The sequence below is a fragment of the Nematocida parisii genome (assembly GCF_000250985.1).
Source record: "Nematocida parisii ERTm1 unplaced genomic scaffold supercont1.3, whole genome shotgun sequence".
Lineage (NCBI taxonomy): Eukaryota > Fungi > Microsporidia > Nematocida > Nematocida parisii.
The window spans coordinates 212,598-231,895 of record NW_013524648.1 but is presented as its reverse complement, the minus strand read 5'-3'; the positions used below and the strand labels follow the sequence as shown (position 1 = coordinate 231,895).

Here is a 19,298-nt window from a genome sequence, read left to right as displayed (position 1 = left end):
ACAAAGCCAGTACTAAAATGCATACTAATACACAAATACCTGTATTTAACAGAAAGCGATACTATACTACTTAAAGGACTATCCGAGTTTAGACAGCTTTCTTTGAACTGAACTTCAGCATAAATATTGCACCTGTTACTAAGGAAATAGCAAAAACAAATACAACTACTGCTATTATACATAGTTTCTTTTTATCTTTTGACATTTCGTATGTAGGTAAGCTATTTCTTCCATTGCTTATTTCTTTGTTTAATAGGTTCTCAAAATATTCTTTTGTAGTATACATATTTCTGCACACAACTAATAAATTGGAAAATTCATTCTCTATCATACTTTTATTATTATACAAGTATTCAAGAGCTTTATCATTGCTATAATTGCTATAGTCACCTATATAGCGATTTATACCTAGCAGAATAGAACCATTTTCATCTATTTTACTCTTTAGCTTATTTAAAGCGTTCTCACATATGGATTTTTTTATCTTTTGGTCTATTGCATTGCATATTTCTTTTTCTTGGTCTTCTGTTAGATCATTTTTAATAGAAATCTGCTCCTGGGCTTTGTATTCTTTAAATATATCATATAAGTTATCGGCGCTGTTCTTGCTTTCCCACATGTCACTTAAATCTGGAAGCTTTACAACATCAGCAAGGCTACTGAAGGATGAATTTTTTTCCTTAATTGCCTCACATATGCAATTGTAATAATCATGTCCTTTCTTTTCTAGCGTTTCGGTTTTTATTTTATTATGATGTTCCATTTAAGGAGAGCCCATAATTCTAATTTTAACTGGGAATTACAAAGTTGGTTAATCATAGGTCAATTATAATGCTTCTATAAAATATAAATCACAACAATTGGACTATTATATGCAAATTTAACAGACCAAATATTGCCAGTATTTATTGGTCAAATATTCACACCTATATTTAAATATATATTCACTATTTACTACTGTAGTAGAAATTTCTCTAAAAGACAGAAAGCCATAAGAAAAAGTCTGTCAAAAAAACATTTCAGAAGAAATTTCTATGTGCGTATACAAATTATAGTATTTAAGAAATTCTGGTTTACTAAGAACAATATGGTAAATATATATATTGGCGTATGAATACCCATAATAAATAATAAAATTATAGATATGTGAGTCTTTCAATGGATAGAAATAAATAGAATGTTGGTTTCCATGGGCGCATGGATCCCACAATTGCCTTTGAGTGCCATTGGCCTTGCGTAGCTGTCTCATGACAGACCCCAGTGATTTGATTAAGTTGTGACAGCTGCTGTCACAACACTGGAAAACTATATAAGGACGATGGAGAATAAATAAATACGTAGTTTACATGAGTAGATCTTGTTTACATTTTAGAGGCAGAGAGAAAAAAACAGCTTAGAGAAACACCAATAAACTGTGAAAATATCTGAGCAGTCCAAAAATTCTTTGCTTCTGCTACAACTTTATTTAACATATTCAGTATAGATTTTTCTATGATATTTCCTTTATCACAAGAAAAATCAAATGTACATTCAAATATCACTAGAACTAGCTAAATGTGATTTATATTTTATGACTAAGCCGTCTTCTATCACACAATGAATTATAATGCACGCAGCAGTCTCTAGCCCACTTATACAAAGTCATCTATAACTGTAATATATAAACACCTAAAGCTATATATGACAAGAATAATAAAAATTTAATAAGTCTATATTTGTAAAAGTGGACAGCCAATTGACTAAGCATCAATTTATTATAAACCTTTCCTGGAAAATTCCTGCTAAAATTTTACTATATATATTAATTTATCATTAGTAAAATTTCAATGGAAAACTTTATGAGCAACTATGATGAGCAGCCAAACACAATTGATACGCCTGGATTTGAAACAGAAACTATAGTAAACAATGATGAGTTAACAATTATTCAGAATATTGAGCAGAATGTGTATTCAGTGTCCTTAGATACAGCAGTAGAATGTGGAGTAGAGCAAATACCAGTAGACCCCAAGATAGAACAGCTTATTAGTGCATTCGCATCAGAAAATAGATTTATTACAACCAACTACAGCTCAAACGAGCAGTTGATTCGCGATGTTTTATCTTCTCTGGAAAAAAAAGGAGTTTTATTCGCTGAAGATGATTTATCCACACTTTCTACATATTTAAATGAGTATGGTCCACTTGTTACAGATGTATCAATGTCTACAGTATTAAATGACACAAATCTTGTAACTGAGGTTATTCTGACATTATCCGAGAATGCAGCAGAGATTAGCGAATTAAATGGAGAGAAGGTGCTAAGAATAGTCTCCTCGGTTGACCTTGAGAGCGCATATTCATACATGAAGGTCTGCACGGCAAATCAAGCCATAGTGGACGCCCAATCAAACATATTTAATGACATATGTAGTTCACTTACTATCAATATGCCAAATCTGACAGAAAAGATTGTAGAGTTGGTAGAAACGGCGGCAGAACCTGCAATTAACGCCATGAACTAGTCTTTATTTAGAATAAAGAATAATTTTCAATTTTTACTTACTTAAATAATGGTCAAGGTATACTTGCAGGAGGATGCGTACATTGCGAGCGGCAGCTCAGCAAGAATTTTCGGAGAAATATTAAATGAAAGGATAGAAAATAGTATAAAAATGACAAGAGATACTTTTTACAAAGCAATTCCTATAATAATCCACCAGTACAAAGAAACTCTTCAAGAGTATGCAGAAATCAATGGAAAGGAAGTCAAAATGCGAGAAGGATCGCCGGGAAACTGGGCAGACTATTCAGAGTTTTTGGTTGGTGATAAGGACATAGCAAGAATAGGAAGTGTAATATTAAAAAAAGCGCAGCAATTGGAGATAGAAATAGCATCGGTATCAACTATAGATAAAGAAGCCCGTATATATAGCTTTGGAGATAATGAGTTGTTTACTAATCTAGCACAGCTTATACATGCAGAAAATATTCAAGAAGTAATATATACTGATGAGTGTTTAGTCAAAGTGTTTACTGCCTTAGGGATAATCCACTATAAAATACAGAAGAAGAGTACAAGTACGCTAGAATTACTTGAACAGCATCTTACTATAAGCACACAGGGGTACAGCATAAAGAGCAGTGAAATGGGAAGTGTACTAAGAATGGATGACAAAGCAGCAGATTCTTTATTATCGGGGGACATCCGAATTGAAAATGAGATCAATTGTTCGACACCGCAGGGCAAAAGACTTTTACAATTATTTATAAGGGCGCCCTCTACAGACAAGGCAGAGATTATAAAGAAACAGCAAATTGTCACAGAGTTACTAGAGAAAAATTCAGAACTGAAAAAAGCTGTTAAATCGACGCCAGACACATTCACTATATGCAAAAGGTCTGGAGTGCTTACACTACAGAATATTATAAAAATACACAAGTTTTTATGCTCTATCCAGCAGATAGAGCAATGCATATTAGAAGTTAAAAGTCTTTCACATGAAAAAGCACTAATAAAAGACTCTTTAGACTATACACAGGACTTAATTAGTGAGATAGAAGAGGCAGTATGCATGAAAACCAAGGAAATCAAAGAAAATTGCACTGAACAACTAGTAGTCCTAAATAGAGTTAGAAAAGAGCAGGAACAAGAAATATATACTAAATATACTGAAGTAGTGACCAAAAAAGGTCTTTTAATATCTAAATGTAAGCTTGAAAAAACACCAATGCATGGGTATTGTGTTAAAATGCCAAGAGTAGAAGAAGGCAGGCTGACCACAGAGATAAAGCTGACTACACAGAAATCCGGAGTATTGTTTACAACAGATGCCATAAAACTAATGAACTATAAGATTTCTGACACAGAGTGCCAAATAAAAGCAGAGCATGAGTCAATACTAAAAACATTAACTGAGTCATTCTCTATCTGCAAAGGATGGATAGAGGTACTAAATCACACAGTCGCATTCTTAGATGTATTCACAAGTTTGGCAGAATATGCTGCTAATAATAATTTAGTATGTCCTGAATTTTCAGATGGGGTTTATCAAGTGCATCAGATGTATCATCCATTGCTTCCATCGCTGTACAGAAAAAGGCTTATTCGAACAAATGGGATAGAAGAGCCCATTAAAAATGATCTTGAGATAGCAGAAGATAAAAGAGTGTGTGTAATAACCGGCCCAAATATGGGAGGGAAAACAACATTCTTAAAGACGGTTGGAGTTATTTCTATATTAGCACAGATAGGCTCGTATGTTCCAGCCGTGTATGCGCATATTCCCATATTTCACCAATTGTTTATTCGAATTGGGGCATCAGATAATCCAGATAAAGGCATAAGTACATTTATGGCAGAAATGATGGATGTATCTACCATTTTAAACCAAGCAACAGAAAAATCCTTAGTTATTATTGATGAGCTAGGAAGAGGAACAAGCGACGAAGATGGATATGCAATTGCGGCATCAACAGTAGAATATATTAGCAGACTAAAAGCAATGACATTGTTTGCAACACATTTTCATGAACTGGCGCATATGCCAGGAATAATAAACAAAAGAGTAGGAAGTGTTGAAGAAGAAAACGGACTTATAATGACGTATAAAATAGAAGATGGGTTTGCAAAGAGCTCACACGGAATAAACACCGCTAGAAGAATGGGATTCCCCGATGAAGTATTGTTAATGGCAGAGAAGGCATTAAAAAGCCAAGAAGAATAAATATTACTAATAAAACAATAAAAGCAAGTAAATTTAAATCAAAATAATCTAAAAAAGCAATTTACTGGTGTTCTTCATATAATAGTCACTAAAGCTCTGCAAATTTAATGTAAAGTGGTCATATTTAGTTTACTCTACTACTGAATAAGCTAAAATGATTTTTTAAATATTTTATGGTAAATGCAACTGAAGTAACGATACTCCATGGATTTGAATTTCCAACGTATTGTAACTATCTGGAGGTTAGTGAAGATAGTAAGACGCTTTTAGCAACGGGTGGCTATAAACCAGCTACGTCACTATTTGACTTGCAGGAGCACACACTTAAAGTAGAAAGACACGCGGATTATGAGCTTATAAAAGGCGGATTTATAGGGGAAGACTGGACAAAAATAGTTCTTCTTTCGAATGTAGCAAAAATAGAGTTTCAAACTCAGTTTGGGAAACACGATTCAGTAAGCCTTCCACAGCAGTGTAGAGATGTAAAAGTAGACAAAATACATGCGAATGTAGTTCTAGCCGGAAAAACAGGAGGAATACATCAATTTAGTATGTCTACAGGAAAGTTTCTTCCTTCTATTACAACACAACTAACAAGTGCTGAGGAATTTGCATTAAACCAGTCGCATACACTCTGTGCAATTGTAGGAAGCAGCAAGCTAACATCGTGCAGTGCGCCCGATAAAAAAGGAATATGTGAATTCATTGACAGTAGAGACAATAAGCCGGTTAGGCAGCTGTTTGTAGATGCGCCTGCTACTTCCTGCGCATTTTCAGAAAACGGGATGCTTTTTGGTGTTGGCACTGAGGCGGGAATAATTTCTCTTTATGACATACGAAGTGCCCGGCCAATAATTGAGAAAGACCACAATTATGACTTTAAGATAAAAAAGATAGAAATTAAAGACAAAAAAGTACTATCGTTAGACCAAAAGGGTATGAAGGTATGGAAATCAGATACGGGTAAGGTTCTTGCTACAATCCAGCCGTCTTTTGATGTAAATTCATTTACATCATCAGAAGGAATAGTGTTTGTAGGAGGAAATTCAGAGCCAATGAAAACTTACTATGTTCCGGCACTTGGAGCAATTCCAGAGTGGTGCAGCAACTTAGAGGGGGTTACAGAGGAAATGAATGAAATGCAAAAGATGACATACTATGACCAGTATAGGTTTATAACTGAGGATGAGCTGATACTCCTTAAATTACAGAAAGAGGTTGGCAAGGCAGTTAAGCCGCATATGCATGGATATCTTATACAGCACACGCTTTATAATAAACATATTGAGTCCAACAAAAGACCAAATGAAAAATAAGTTGCTGCGTATATCTGAAAGGTTATTTAAGTAATAGATTAGTCCTTTATTTAATGGGAATGCACTGAAATAGTCCAAGGCGCACAGGCCCTGCGATAATAATAAGTATGAAATTCACTAAGAAAATTTTGTAATGGATATGGGTGACAGAGAAACTAGAAGAGAGGAGACTGAAAAGGAGCTTGATATAAGAGTAGGCGAGCTAACAAACTTAATGAAAATATTCAGAGAGAAAGTGGACAATTTAGAAAAAACTGTACACTCTTTGGAAGTAAAAATGGTTGATTATATACAGGACTTAACCAAGGCAAAGGGTGAGATTGACATATAACTTATTATTACCATAAACACAGAAAGGCATGAATAATAAATTACAGTATAGGAAATAGTATATATTCTTAGTAGATTATTAAGCACAGATACATCTTTAGACCAATGCGAATATTTAAATAATATATGTTAACCAGTATGCAATAAGTGTTCTGGTTATTTAATTGTATTTAAGTATAGAATTCTATGTATAGCCAGGCGACTTCTGGGCTATTTATTCATTCAATATATTTGAGGGATCTTTTAATTTTTTATTATGACCGGGCACGAGAGCAGTCATTCAATGAGTATATACGATACAATTGAGCACGATATGCGGCACTCCAAGGAATATTTAGCAAACATGAAGTTCAATTATATAGAAGTTCTGCATAAGTCAATATTTCTAAAAAGACTAAGAGGGCAGCCGGATGAAGAAGTTCTTAGTTCTAAAGAAGAGCTCGTATCTACTAAAAAGCAAATAGAGGAGTTTAGAAAGAAATTTGAGAAAATATCACATGAGGTTTATTGTTTAAGGGAGGAGGCAGAAAAGCAGGAGAGAATACTGCGCACAACAAAAGAAAAAGAAGCACTACTAAAAAAAAGGATTGAAGAAATCACGAACACAGAAAAAACACTAAAGGCATTTGCGGAAATAAAGACAGATCATGAGCTCCGGATATCTGCCATGGCGCAAACACAGAAGACGATTGAAGAAACAGAGAGAAAGCTTTCTGCACAGGCGGAAGGGCTAACCACTAAAACAACTCTAAAGGAGTCATTATTCACACAAAAGGCAAATTTACAGAGCAGGCTGAAGGATCTGCAAAAAACGTCAAATCAGCAGCAGGTATATCAGTATAACTGGTACAAGCAGTTTATGAGTGTGCTGTACAAGTTAGTTGGGATAAAAGTTATAGATGTGCGGCAGAGTGTTCATAAGCAACAGGAGGCGGTATATAACAGTACTGAGGACAGAGAACAAAAAAAGAAAGAAAATATAAATGAGATTAGTGTTAAGCTTCTGTCTAAGAAAAAGGGCAAAACCATTGTGATTACCTTAATATTTATTGATGGGAAGATAAACAATTATACAATTCACAAAACCGAAGGTGCTGCTCAGATTAAATCCGTTTGCTGTAATGAGCTATTTAATTACTGTAAAAAGGTGAATAGCACAAAGTATTTTATATTTGAAGGCATTTATCTGCAATTGTTTGATCCGGTGCAAGGATCTGGGTTTAGCTCCAGAAAAAATGCGTAATTTATCTTTCTCCCACTGTATATATAAATAAACAGTAATAATAGATGCGCTTATATATTAAAAAGCCTTTTATTTTTAAAATATTGGATTATTTAAAAATGGTTTTTATTTTACATAAGAATTGCTTTATCTAAAATATATTTTTATCTTCGAACTTTATTACATAAGCCTATCTTAATTCACATATATTTAGTCAGAATTATTTACAGAAATAAACTATATACAAAGACAGCATATTATATGAAAATATATGCCTTCTTTGGATAGAAAGATATTGTTAAATTTAAAGCTACGCATAGTATGCAATATAATATAACAAGTTTAGCAGTATTCAGTATAAAAGTGCATTTAATTTTGGGTTAAAATAGCAAAAGTGTCTATTGGGGTTAATTTAGCAGTCTAAATATCATACATTTCGATGTTGTGAAATTGTTCTAGGGATCTCTATAGTAGTATCGCATGCTTTACTATCCATTGGCATTCTTCTTGTTTCTCTAAAAATAAGTTGGCAAACTGGCGCTTCAAAGTACTGGAGCAAGAAATAGTCTAAGCTCCACCAAACTCCAGAGGTGATATACATTGCTAATAGAACATCAATTGTGTAGTGCAACCTTCCAACTATAATAAATATTATAATTGTTCCAAAGACTGCCCATGCGCAAAGACCCGTCAAAACATGCATAAAAAATGAGTCAGTTAAAAGATAAAATGAACTCCAGCAGTGTGCAAATGCACAAACAAGTAAAGTATGCCCACTGTATATAAGATCTCCTCCTCTTTGCCGAGACATGTCTGAAAATGTATCATTTATGGTTCGCAGCCCCTGGTCCCATGAGTCTGGAAGAGAAGTAACCATTAATGTGGTGCATCTTAGTGTATATGCAATAATTATAGTAATTATAAGCTTAAGTGCAATGAATATAGCCATTTTGTTAATTAAAATGAAAAAGGCGGTAACCCCCAAAAAACATATCATTATTATATCAACTACCTCATTGTAATTTGACTCAACTAGAAATCCGTTGTTGAAAAAACTGTTTCCTACATCTTGTAAGCTTGGATTATATGCTTTCATGGGAGACCAATAGGAAGAAACATTGGCTGCAGCATTAACTAAAAAGAGAACACCAACCAAGCAACCAATTGATACTAATAGTGAAATCGCTTTCATACCTGTTAGCCCATAGTATCCTATTAATCTAGTTGAATAATCTCTAATCACACTATTTTCCATAACAAATAAAAAAATCAAGAAAAATATTTAAATATATTATGTATCACAATATATGTGTATGCATAGACTATTTTAATTTAAGCCCCTTTTAAGGGAACCCCTTATTAAACAAGATATACAGCAAGTAATGTATTACAAATAAAGCACTCTCAGGGGTTTCCTAATGCAGGCCCCAATATAACCAATGCAACATAGCATATGCCAAGCAGATATATTATAGGAAAGTTCTTATTATTATTATAATGCATTGCAAAGCGATGCTGCATGCCATTGGTAGTGCAATTTGCTCTTACCATTGGCCTAGACATATTTTGCATAAATACTTCTATATAGGCCCGGGTATTGGGAAATCCCTCCAAATCGAATTATTGTAGACAGAAAGTGGATACTTTGGTGGCGGGCCATTTGGGCTGCATCTATGAGTGGGAATTTTATATGATTTTTATTACTATTAATTTTTGTGTATATCTAGTACATTATTACTCTCACATAAATTAAATAATTGTATACTAACAACACTAATAAAAATAATTATTTTTTTAATTGCATAGAGTTATGTATGGAATATTAATAAACTGTTTTAAACTAAAAAAATATGTATGAAAATGTCTCTATTTTATAAAATTTAATAGTTAAATAGCTTAATGGTTTAGCAGATATATAAGTATAAAGAATTTTCTAAAACATTAGTCAGCTAAGAGTTGAATAAATATGAAATAGCCCGGCGTTTATATTAAATAATAGGCATACGCATTATTAACACAATGGAAACTCCAAATAAAATTTATTTTAGCTGCTATGGATACACACAAGAAGAGCACTCTACCAAGATTAACTTGAAATAATACAAGAGTGGCCATTCTGGCACAAGTCCATGGAAGGCTTTTTTGATTACTACATGTATTAAATAGCATTGGTAAATCCAACTAGTGTGCACACTTGTTGTGCTGGATTATAGATCACAGTAGGGCAAGTATTATTAAATACTGCACCTGCTTTGAGCCTTCTTCCAATAAAAGATTTATTTTTGTAGAATACTTCCTCAGCCTGATCAGAAGACACCGAAGGGTCTTCCACTATAACAGATCCTCTTGTAATATAATAGATACAGTTAGAATCAATCTTCTTAAAAGAGTATGCCTTGATGTGGATTGTTTGTAAATTTAGTCCGTGTGCAGTAAAGTTTAGAATTTCTGTACTGGTCTTAGCGCACTCTTTATATAGTAATTTGTATGGGGAAATGGTTTTAGATTTACGAACATATTTTCTTTTTTTTCGACCAAGACAGACACTTTTGTCACCATCCACAGATATATTTGACAGTTCTATGCCTTCGTCAATTGCTCTGCTATATTCATGTATCTTTTTAGTGGGGCTTATCTCTGCAGCAGCTTCTTCTGTGGGAAGTGTGTTTGTGGCTGAATCTTTTGTTTCTTTTCCTTTTGGTAGAATCTCTTCGTCGGAATCAGAGAACCCCGTTAGCACCACATTCTGCAGGCTATCTTGAAATTCTTCATCAAAGCTTCGCCGGGGTGGTTGTGCAGGAGCGGTAGTGCAGGGCCTTTTTTCTTCTTCTGTTTCTATTACTGGACTTTTCTCTGGAGTAGATGTGTGCAGTATAGATTGAAGCGAGTCTAGCATACTAATGTCTTCATATTGTTTTCTTTCCATTTCTTCCAATTCTTTGTTTGCCATATTCCAGTATGCATCGATGTTTTCCATTGAATCTTCGTCCATACTTACTTGTTGATGTGAATTCCTTCTTAACCCTGCCAATATTTCCTGAGATAGTGCTAGTGCCTGGCCTGGCGGCTTTATTTGCTGCTTTTCTCGTCTCGGGCGTGCCATATATATATTTACGATTTTTTTATTGGGCATGCAAATATTCGTCAATTCTTTCACTCTTTCCGACATAGATGTAGATGGAAAGGCCTTTGATGAGGTTTCCAGGGGAGTGTTCACAAATGAAAGCACAACTTTAATAATGGACTATCATGCAGGATTGTTTAATCACAAAAAAATGGACAAAGTAAATATTGCACTTTTTTCAGAAGAAGCAGATTTCACAGAGAAGGACATTCCCGAGAAGTATGGGTATTTAATGGGAAATGGAATAGTATATGAAACAAAGATAAATGGAAATCGGCAGACTATAGACATTTCCTTTTCAGGCCTTTTAGTGAGTTTAGATATAGAAGTGGGCATAATAAAAGATATAAATAACTACAAGAGGCTGTATATAGGTGTTGAAGGCACACAACAGCACAAAAACCACAAATAAAATTGGCAAAATACAGAAATATGGCCTAATAATAGAATAAACGCTGACAGCACTCATTCCTGCACTTTTTATAATAGATACTTTTATTAAGCATAATACATGCATGCTGCGGCATTTATGATGGCAAGCATTACGACAGTTGATAGAATATATATTTGTGAATTATAAAAAAGGTTTCCAAATATTCCAATGTTGCTTATTATGATAACTTTTCGCACATTGAGTGGGTGTATAAGCTGCTTATTAATTATTAATTGATATTTACCGGGTAAGAGAGTAGGGACGCTTCCTATTTTATAATATGCGGACAGAAAAGAAGAAGGCCTGCTCCAACTACTTATTCGTTCGCTCATGCTCGTGTTTAGCAATACTTCATTCTTATTCTCGTCTAGAAGCTTATATGAGTCTGTTGGAAGTGTAGATAGAGTAATTCCGCAAGGATATACCCATTTGCCATCCTGCATATACGGAGAACAGTCTACTTCATTTATGTTATCTGGCGAGGGTTTATTAAGAGAGTCGTCCCGGGTATATTTCATGTGAGTCTGTGCAGCACCTTTCACTGATCCGTATATATGTGTATTGTGTTTTTGCTTATCTAAGAAAAATGAATATTCGCAGGTCTTTCCAGTGCAGTGTGTATAATCAATTATGACCTGAGAAACAGAACTTGAGAATGCATAAACTAATATAAAACCAGAAAGCGCCAATAGAGAGATTCCACTATAAAACTGCAATCTTTGGGAAGAAGTCAGTCTAAATCTGTATCGAGATAGTTTCTGCTCAGTAATTTCAGTGTATCTCTGATGAAAGATCTCTCTTAAAAGAGAGCCAATGGAAGCAGGCATCTTTTAATAATTAAAACTAGAAAATATTAAATGTTTATTACTGTAGTAATAATGTACAAAGCAGAATGACTGGGAATTCCATAAATGCTGAAAAAGTAAATAGCTCTAATTTATGTGTGGCGATGCACTCATGATAGAGCATGAAGCCCTTAGTATTCTTATCTTCGGAATAATTTTTTGAAATTCTGATTTGTTACACTAATTACATCCTGTTTAGGTGTTTTTTTAATGTGAGACACCGCATCAATCACTTGGTATAGATTAATTGGTTCGTTTCTTCCTTTTACTCCTTCATTCTCTATCCATTTTTTGTTAGATTTGAGATATGTGCCGATGCTGTCATAATACTTTGATGTTTTTCGTATAGTGCACCAGGGTGCATCTGTTTCTATTAGCAATCGGTCTAGAGGTATTTCCTCAATCACTGATGTTTGCTCATTTTCTCTAATTGACGCGCCATTTATTCCTATATAGAATCCCTTACTAACCAATCTTCTCATCTCCTCCAACCCCCCAGTATATGAATGTATAACACCTGATACATTATGATCATTCACGATCTCAAAAAAGTCTTCCTCACAGTCTCTATAGTGGAAAATATATGGCAGATTGAATACTTCTGTTTTTTTGAGTATTTCCTTAAATACCTTCTTTTGTTTCTCTTTAGATGAGTAGGTTCTGTTGTAATCTAGACCAACTTCTCCTATTCCAACAACACTGTCAATATTTAAAAGCGCTTCTGTGCTTATTATGTCTGAAACTTCTTTTCTTATTAAATTTCTTTGGTTCTCTATGGTTTTAGTGCTTAAAATATCAACAAACGCCTGTATATCCTCCTTTGTACACTCTTCTGTACTTCCTGGGTGAACTCCAATTACGCAGTATTCATTGTACTCATTTGCTATACTAATTACCTCAACTGAACTAGCTAGCGATAGCCCCAAAAAGACCATGTTTATATCATGCGACTTCCCCCGTGCTATCACGCTTTTAATATCACAGCAGTGCTTCTTCTTGCTATTATACTCTCCTAAGTATTGTGGATCGGTTATGTTTACTGCTATATCATATGGCATTCTTAATAAAAATATTTACATTGCAATAATCCAAGGAAAAATGTACACAGAACAGCAAAAAACCGAAGAGTTAAAAAGGATTCTGACACAGGGGAATATACATGGTATAAAGATACACAGGGATAAATATAATAATGTGACATTAATTAAAACACCCAAAAACCTAGGAAATTCTTATAAAGTAGGAATAGATGAGGCCGGGCGGGGGCCATTAGCAGGCCCACTTGTTTATGGTCTGGTCTATTGGGCAAAAGATCCAAAAACAGTAATATATAACGATTCAAAAAAAGTGAAAAAACAGAAAAGAGGCCTACAGCATATAGATCTATACAGAGATGAGAATGTTGGGTTTATAATTCGCTGCATATCTCCTCTTTTTATAAGTATTAACATGCTTGGTGTGAAAAACAACAAGTTGAGAAAAGCTAAGGAATCTGTAAGTAAAATGCCAAAGAAAAAACAGAAAATCCAAGAGAGCCCAAGCCAAGTAAAAGCAACAAAGGTTGTAAATGAAAGTGGATTAATAAAATTCATAATGCCGGGGAAGAATAAAGATGTGATAGCACTGTCCCCTCCTATATTTGTAAATAAGCAATGTCAAAATCTTAACGATCTATCGATTGATTGTATACTGAATATGCTAAGTATGTGTGCAGGGTTTAATGTTCCAATATCAGAAATATTTATTGACACAGTTGGAAACAAAAAAACTCTGCATGAAAAGGTTAAAAATAGAATGAAAGAGTACAAAACAATTAAAAAAATAACTGTAGAAGAAAAGGCGGATTCAAAATATCAAACAGTAGGAGCAGCAAGTATTCTTGCTAAGGTAACTAGAGATATGTTTTTAGAAATGCCAGAAGTCGTAAATATAATGTACAGTGAAGCAAAACTGCCGAGCATGCCTATTTCTGGGTATCCATCAGACGCCGCCACAAAAAACTGGATGGAACATTCATTTATTTCTGGCATAGGATTTCCATCGATATTCCGTATAACATGGAAACCGATCATGGATATACTTGAGAGAAATAAGCCCAAATTAAATCTAGACCGTGTTAGTCAGATAGGAAATATGAGGTGTCTTCTTAAAAAAGCGAAATAATTATAAATGAACAAGTATTTATTATTTAATTTTTATTTATAAAAGACCAAACTCATACACATAACTCTAATTATAAAATTCTATGGATAAATATTTATAGAAGACAAATAATTTATGACATGTAATAAATATAAAATACTCTATGGGATTTATACAATCTACACAGTATAATATTAGCGGGTTAAAAGCTTATTCTTGTAGTGTTAATAAAGCACTAAATTTATTTATGCATAGAATGCACAAAAGAAACTTTAGAGCCTTTTCAAGTAAAAGTTGTTTATGCGGTATATGTATGCTAAAGTACATAAAAAGTACAATGTATTTATTCAATGTAATTGAAGTGTTTTAGAAGCAAGACAGCACATTCTGTGCTTATCTCTGCATATTTCATTGGTTCTGTGTTGTACGTGAAGAGATGTGTGTATGTGTGCTCAGAGCAGTTGTGATGGGCATATTGAATCACGGCTTTTACAAATGTATTATCTGAGTTAATTTTATTTCTGATGTATTCAGCAGCCACTTTAACAGTAAATCTAGTGTAGAAAGCCAATATGGCGTTTCCTATAGAATTAAAAAAGGGGTCCTCTAGGTCTCTTGTGCTGTATGGGTATGGAGGCCCCATGAAAGCCCATATTTTGCTATTGCCTGGGCCAACCTCATCCTCCATAATATATGACCAATATTCTCCTAGCCCAACAATATTTGGTGTGTTTGAGTATACTGGAAATGAAAATAGAGAGTGCACAACATTTTGCTTAATTGTGTTTAAGTATTCATTTATCTTATACCTGAGTGCAACTTCATGGAATTGATTACAATCAATATTTTTATCGAATTTTGGTTCAGACTGCTTTCTTATTCTTCTAACACTTTTATAATTCCACACATTTTCTTCTAGTGTTCTTATTGAAAGAATGTTGTATGCAGTGGCTTTACTAATTGGCTGCGACAATTTGTCTAGAACATTGTCAGACAGAAGGACCTTTCTATTAAACAGCCAGAACATCTCTCTGAATCCGTATTCATCGTGCAAGTTTCCATACTCGTATAAATCTTCATTGCCTCGCAGATTTAGATGGCTGAATTCTGGCCTTCTTAGCAAATAGTCTGCCAGTCTATCAACGGTTTTTATTTGGTTATTTGAAAAATCAATGCTCTTAGCATGATCAGACACAAAGAAAATACTTGGAATATACTCAAACATATTATATGAGAGATCTGCCGTTTCTAAATTAGGCAGTGGCATATACTCTTTTTTAGATCTGTCAACGCCCGGTCCGCGGGTATAGTACACTTTGGGAATTATTTCAAGAATAGCACTAAAAACTCTGTTATTTTTCTTAGTAAAAACAATTCTATTGTGGGAGAGATTCAGTATTTTTAAAGATAGTAAATCTGATATATTTTCAGGCAAGACTTCAATCTGGTTATTTGCCAGGTTTAAACTTTGTAGTTTTGATAGACTGGAGATTGTGTCAGGAAGTTTTCGCAGCTTGTTTCCATTTAAGTTTAGATCAACCAATGTAGCCATTCCAATATTATCCGGAAGGGTCTTTAAACCGCAAGCTATAACTGACAGATCATCTAGAAGCGGGCACTCAAATAATAGAGGAGGAAGGCTTTCTAAATTTTTGCAGTTGTTAATGTGCAAAGCTGTTAACTGCTTAAAAGTGGACATATTATCTGGTAACTTTTCAATTGAGCAATTATTTAGCGTAATCGAACAAAGGTCAGTATACTCATATATTGTTTCGGGCATAGCAGTGAATTTGCAGTTATAGAAAACAAGAACCTTCACAGTTTTTCTTATCTCTAGCGACGGAAATTCATTTAAGTCTGTAAACATTTGAATATGTGCATGCTGCTTCAACAGCTGTCTCCTTTTAATTAGATTTTCTGTTTCTTCTTTGGATGGATTTGCTAATAAATCAGGATCTTCCTGATCTGACCATCTATTCCCATCAGCACAGTCGTTATCTGAAACATCGGGACTATCAAGAACAATAGTGTTATGAGAGGTCGGTCTTATATCATTTGTGCCAGAAGGCGACGGCATGTCGCTTAAAATGGATTCTAGTTCATTGTTCAGTGCATCCAACGCACTTATAGCCTTTTCTGTAGGGTTCTCTTCTATAGGTATAGAGGGCTTAGGCAGAGCCTGCTGGCTTGTATTTAAGTCTTCTGTATCTGATAATGACTCCTCTGATGACTGAGGTGTAGGAGAGTCAGTTTTATAATTAAGGGTTAATGAATCTATATCATCAACAAAATCTTCTTTAGAAGATGCAGTATATACATGTAGTGTGTCTCTTGTATTGAATGTCACCTTAGATGCTCTATTTACATCTATATCACTGTTTGAACTGATGGAGCTATCAGAGCTTGCCTGTGTACTATGAAAGAATAGCACACTAACAACTGTTCCCTTAAGAAAATGTTTCCATTTCATGAAAAGATTTTAGTCTTATGATATATTTATGCAGATTTATTGAAAATTGTATTTCCTTGTTTTAGAATTTTATACTTAAAAGGATAAATATAAAAAGGTAATTAGTATTTCCATTTGGAGGCCGGATGAATAAACATTTTCGATTTTCAATATAAATGCATTATATGAAGTAAAAAGAACAATTCAACAGATATAAATGTAGAAACATTTACTATACTTCCATTATCTGATGAATGCACATGGTGGGAGTATATTCTAGTTTTTATTATTAATTACTACTTATGGTTATTTTGAAAGAAAAGGAAGACCTCTCAAAGAAAAAGCACCAAGATATCTTCCTTCATTTCTATTTGCAAATATTAAAAGGATTAAGAAAGAAAGTATTACGTCTCCCTGTGTGTCATATAGTGTGTTCTTATTTATAAAGTACACATTAAAGGTTTTTTTCCCTTCTATTAGAGACTCCACATCTTCAACCAAAAGCCCATATCGGCTTATTTTTATTTTGCTTATATCATCAAAAATGAACTCATCCATTGGGTTTGTGTAGTATGAGCTGTCTTCAGGCATTTTCTCGTTAAAGTAATTGTAAAAAACTTTGAACAGCGCCTTGCTGTGCAGCTCATTGTTTTTATCATAGCACATAAATCCATTTCCACACATCATTTTCAAGTCATTTATCTCCATTCTAGTCAAAGATTTAGGCGTTTTTGTTCTGCTCATAGGAAGCACAGGCTCATTCAAAGTAGGAAGAAGTACATTTCTGTGCACCCATGTTTTGAACTCTTTTTCTAGCTGCTTTGTAAGCTTAAATTCTTCTACATACTCTTCATACTTCTTGATAACAATTTGCTTAGGAGGTATTATGGGCTTGTTTTTTTTCCTAAATGACAGTTGAAAGTTGATGTCTAGCTTTTTATAGGACTCTTTCTCCACAGGCTTTGCTTCTGATTTAACTGTTTGCTGCGGCGGTGTACGGAGCGATTCTGGCTTTTTCTTTTTCTTAGAAGTAGATGCCATTAACAAAATCATTAGAAGAATACAGCATGAATTTGCACAGAAATATCCTAGTATGCAAAACAAGCAAATACCACCTATCTTAATATATGCAATAAGTGCTACTCCCATGAGAACAATTTGCACCCAAAGTGACTTAATCTTCCTTTCCATGCCACTCATCTGAGAAAGGGAAGAGTCTTCTTTTTCTGTGGATATTTTCATTATAGAGAAAAGCAAAAAGTAAATTGTATATATTTTCTTCTTCTGGCTCTATAGTAGAAATTATAGAAATATATAAATTCAGCACAGCCTACAAAAAGCAGCAGTTCAACCAGAACCAACCATTGGTACAGAATGGCTATTTTGTTTTACAGCAGATTCAGTTTCATCTGTTGCTATGGACAAATCTTTTATAGGGAGGAATAAATAACAAACAATGTACTTGAGCGAAAAAATAGAACTAGATAGTGTTGCGGACTACGCAGCAGGAATAAACAGCGACTGGAGTGTAAGCGGAGATGGAATAAAAGGTCTTCTTCTGGGAATGGCCTCTGCACCGTTATTACTAGTTTCTGTGTACTTTTTTAAAGCCAGCCCAAGGTTTTTTTCAAAAGAGCATGGAATATCCCTAATGGCGTATACCGCCTGCTTTTTTTTAGTGACAACTGGAATTCTGCTATACGAATTTCCTTTCGTGATAACATCTTTTCAAATACTTCCCATACTTAACCAAATATTTGTTAGCTCCTTCTCATTCAATGTAGAATCTGTATTTGCAATTCTACTCACATCCCTTAGTATTTACTTTTCACTAGTGGGATATAATGAAATAGAAAGAACCTCTTCTTTCAGCTGGATAGCGATGCTGCTTTTTTTAATAGTTCTTAGTCTTTCTATTATGAGAGTTACATCACACAGCGATTATATTAGAAGGAGATTTGAAATTGAGAAATATTCTGACTTGTTATGCATGCTTGTTCTTTCTCTTGAGGGCGCCATTGGATTTGTTTCTCTGTGTACTTTTGCATACCTTTTCAATCTATTTTTACCAATAGTTGCATTGCTTTCAAGCATGTCATTCCTTCTGGCAATGGAAAAAGCTCTTTACTACTACCCAGCAACAGCGGTTATACCTATATTCACTATTCTTCTAAGAATAGTTGGTGCAGTGTATTCGCTTCAAATTTATAATAATGCATATAATTCCACAATTGGCCTATCCCTTATTCTTGGGTCAATTTCTTCTCTTTTTCCTTTAATATTGGCGTAAAGTGAAGTGAATAAATATTTCACTATTTATACTTAACTTTCTAAATTATTTAATGCATTTCTTTTATATTGACAGACCCAATGTATACCCAATACATCTATAGGAATATCTAATTTATATTAGCACAGTATTCTCAAGAATTTTAATTTCAAGTTGTCTAATATGCAATGTTCATATAGGTCTGTTATGTTATTTTCATAACTGTTAAAAAAAGTTTAATCTATTACAGAGTAAAAATTGCAGAGATTAATAAACTATTTTAAATCTCTTACCGATGCAATTTTAGTATATTATTTCAGTATGGCCTTACTGTAGCCTTTTAACTAAAAACAAGTTTATTTTTTTTGCTTTAGTGAGGTCATATAAGCCATGTATTGACTTACAATATAATTTAAAAATTTTTTTAGTGAGTTAATAGAAGTCTATTAAAATTCTTTACAT

The 19,298-nt window shown here is 33.9% G+C and overlaps 16 protein-coding genes across 16 annotated transcripts; 9 read left to right on the top strand and 7 right to left on the bottom strand.

The window, feature by feature from the left end:
- Nucleotides 1-38: 38 nt before the first annotated feature.
- NEPG_01291 (uncharacterized protein) lies at nt 39-763 on the bottom strand (the record flags this gene model as incomplete). The annotated part of the gene is made up of 1 exon (XM_013203665.1): nt 39-763. One exon carries the CDS (start codon nt 761-763, stop codon nt 89-91), a length of 675 nt encoding a protein of 224 aa, XP_013059119.1. The 3' UTR covers nt 39-88.
- Nucleotides 764-1,826: 1,063 nt separating this feature from the next.
- NEPG_01290 (uncharacterized protein) lies at nt 1,827-2,523 on the top strand (the record flags this gene model as incomplete). Its single annotated transcript, XM_013203664.1, has 1 exon — nt 1,827-2,523. One exon carries the CDS (start codon nt 1,827-1,829, stop codon nt 2,502-2,504), a length of 678 nt encoding a protein of 225 aa, XP_013059118.1. The 3' UTR covers nt 2,505-2,523.
- A 29-nt stretch (nt 2,524-2,552) lies between these two features.
- NEPG_01289 (DNA mismatch repair protein MutS) lies at nt 2,553-4,735 on the top strand (the record flags this gene model as incomplete). The annotated part of the gene is made up of 1 exon (XM_013203663.1): nt 2,553-4,735. The coding sequence occupies one exon, from the start codon at nt 2,553-2,555 to the stop codon at nt 4,704-4,706; it is 2,154 nt and encodes a 717-aa protein (XP_013059117.1). The 3' UTR covers nt 4,707-4,735.
- A 144-nt stretch (nt 4,736-4,879) lies between these two features.
- On the top strand, nt 4,880-6,022 carry NEPG_01288 (uncharacterized protein; the record flags this gene model as incomplete). The annotated part of the gene is made up of 1 exon (XM_013203662.1): nt 4,880-6,022. One exon carries the CDS (start codon nt 4,880-4,882, stop codon nt 6,020-6,022), a length of 1,143 nt encoding a protein of 380 aa, XP_013059116.1.
- Nucleotides 6,023-6,155: 133 nt separating this feature from the next.
- On the top strand, nt 6,156-6,408 carry NEPG_01287 (uncharacterized protein; the record flags this gene model as incomplete). The annotated part of the gene is made up of 1 exon (XM_013203661.1): nt 6,156-6,408. The coding sequence occupies one exon, from the start codon at nt 6,156-6,158 to the stop codon at nt 6,351-6,353; it is 198 nt and encodes a 65-aa protein (XP_013059115.1). The 3' UTR covers nt 6,354-6,408.
- A 200-nt stretch (nt 6,409-6,608) lies between these two features.
- Nucleotides 6,609-7,629, top strand: NEPG_01286 (uncharacterized protein; the record flags this gene model as incomplete). Its single annotated transcript, XM_013203660.1, has 1 exon — nt 6,609-7,629. One exon carries the CDS (start codon nt 6,609-6,611, stop codon nt 7,593-7,595), a length of 987 nt encoding a protein of 328 aa, XP_013059114.1. The 3' UTR covers nt 7,596-7,629.
- A 302-nt stretch (nt 7,630-7,931) lies between these two features.
- On the bottom strand, nt 7,932-8,829 carry NEPG_01285 (uncharacterized protein; the record flags this gene model as incomplete). The annotated part of the gene is made up of 1 exon (XM_013203659.1): nt 7,932-8,829. The coding sequence occupies one exon, from the start codon at nt 8,827-8,829 to the stop codon at nt 8,002-8,004; it is 828 nt and encodes a 275-aa protein (XP_013059113.1). The 3' UTR covers nt 7,932-8,001.
- A 798-nt stretch (nt 8,830-9,627) lies between these two features.
- Nucleotides 9,628-10,677, bottom strand: NEPG_01284 (uncharacterized protein; the record flags this gene model as incomplete). The annotated part of the gene is made up of 1 exon (XM_013203658.1): nt 9,628-10,677. The coding sequence occupies one exon, from the start codon at nt 10,675-10,677 to the stop codon at nt 9,733-9,735; it is 945 nt and encodes a 314-aa protein (XP_013059112.1). The 3' UTR covers nt 9,628-9,732.
- Nucleotides 10,678-10,705: 28 nt separating this feature from the next.
- On the top strand, nt 10,706-11,164 carry NEPG_01283 (uncharacterized protein; the record flags this gene model as incomplete). Its single annotated transcript, XM_013203657.1, has 1 exon — nt 10,706-11,164. One exon carries the CDS (start codon nt 10,706-10,708, stop codon nt 11,108-11,110), a length of 405 nt encoding a protein of 134 aa, XP_013059111.1. The 3' UTR covers nt 11,111-11,164.
- Nucleotides 11,165-11,196: 32 nt separating this feature from the next.
- On the bottom strand, nt 11,197-11,958 carry NEPG_01282 (uncharacterized protein; the record flags this gene model as incomplete). Its single annotated transcript, XM_013203656.1, has 1 exon — nt 11,197-11,958. The coding sequence occupies one exon, from the start codon at nt 11,956-11,958 to the stop codon at nt 11,197-11,199; it is 762 nt and encodes a 253-aa protein (XP_013059110.1).
- Nucleotides 11,959-12,027: 69 nt separating this feature from the next.
- Nucleotides 12,028-13,034, bottom strand: NEPG_01281 (uncharacterized protein; the record flags this gene model as incomplete). Its single annotated transcript, XM_013203655.1, has 1 exon — nt 12,028-13,034. One exon carries the CDS (start codon nt 13,032-13,034, stop codon nt 12,117-12,119), a length of 918 nt encoding a protein of 305 aa, XP_013059109.1. The 3' UTR covers nt 12,028-12,116.
- Nucleotides 13,035-13,068: 34 nt separating this feature from the next.
- NEPG_01280 (uncharacterized protein) lies at nt 13,069-14,152 on the top strand. The gene has a single exon (XM_013203654.1). The coding sequence runs from the start codon at nt 13,075-13,077 to the stop codon at nt 14,137-14,139; it is 1,065 nt and encodes a 354-aa protein (XP_013059108.1). The 5' UTR covers nt 13,069-13,074; the 3' UTR covers nt 14,140-14,152.
- A 129-nt stretch (nt 14,153-14,281) lies between these two features.
- On the top strand, nt 14,282-14,488 carry NEPG_01279 (uncharacterized protein; the record flags this gene model as incomplete). Its single annotated transcript, XM_013203653.1, has 1 exon — nt 14,282-14,488. The coding sequence occupies one exon, from the start codon at nt 14,282-14,284 to the stop codon at nt 14,486-14,488; it is 207 nt and encodes a 68-aa protein (XP_013059107.1).
- On the bottom strand, nt 14,460-16,588 carry NEPG_01278 (uncharacterized protein; the record flags this gene model as incomplete). The annotated part of the gene is made up of 1 exon (XM_013203652.1): nt 14,460-16,588. One exon carries the CDS (start codon nt 16,586-16,588, stop codon nt 14,462-14,464), a length of 2,127 nt encoding a protein of 708 aa, XP_013059106.1. The 3' UTR covers nt 14,460-14,461.
- Nucleotides 16,589-16,829: 241 nt separating this feature from the next.
- NEPG_01277 (uncharacterized protein) lies at nt 16,830-17,809 on the bottom strand (the record flags this gene model as incomplete). Its single annotated transcript, XM_013203651.1, has 1 exon — nt 16,830-17,809. The coding sequence occupies one exon, from the start codon at nt 17,807-17,809 to the stop codon at nt 16,874-16,876; it is 936 nt and encodes a 311-aa protein (XP_013059105.1). The 3' UTR covers nt 16,830-16,873.
- Nucleotides 17,810-18,023: 214 nt separating this feature from the next.
- On the top strand, nt 18,024-18,857 carry NEPG_01276 (uncharacterized protein; the record flags this gene model as incomplete). The annotated part of the gene is made up of 1 exon (XM_013203650.1): nt 18,024-18,857. The coding sequence occupies one exon, from the start codon at nt 18,024-18,026 to the stop codon at nt 18,855-18,857; it is 834 nt and encodes a 277-aa protein (XP_013059104.1).
- Between the last annotated feature and the right edge of the window lie 441 nt (nt 18,858-19,298).

Excerpts from the sequence above, each read along its gene's own strand:
- NEPG_01280 (XM_013203654.1), top strand. The coding sequence starts at position 13,075 with ATGTACACAGAACAGCAAAAAACCGAAGAGTTAAAAAGGATTCTGACA.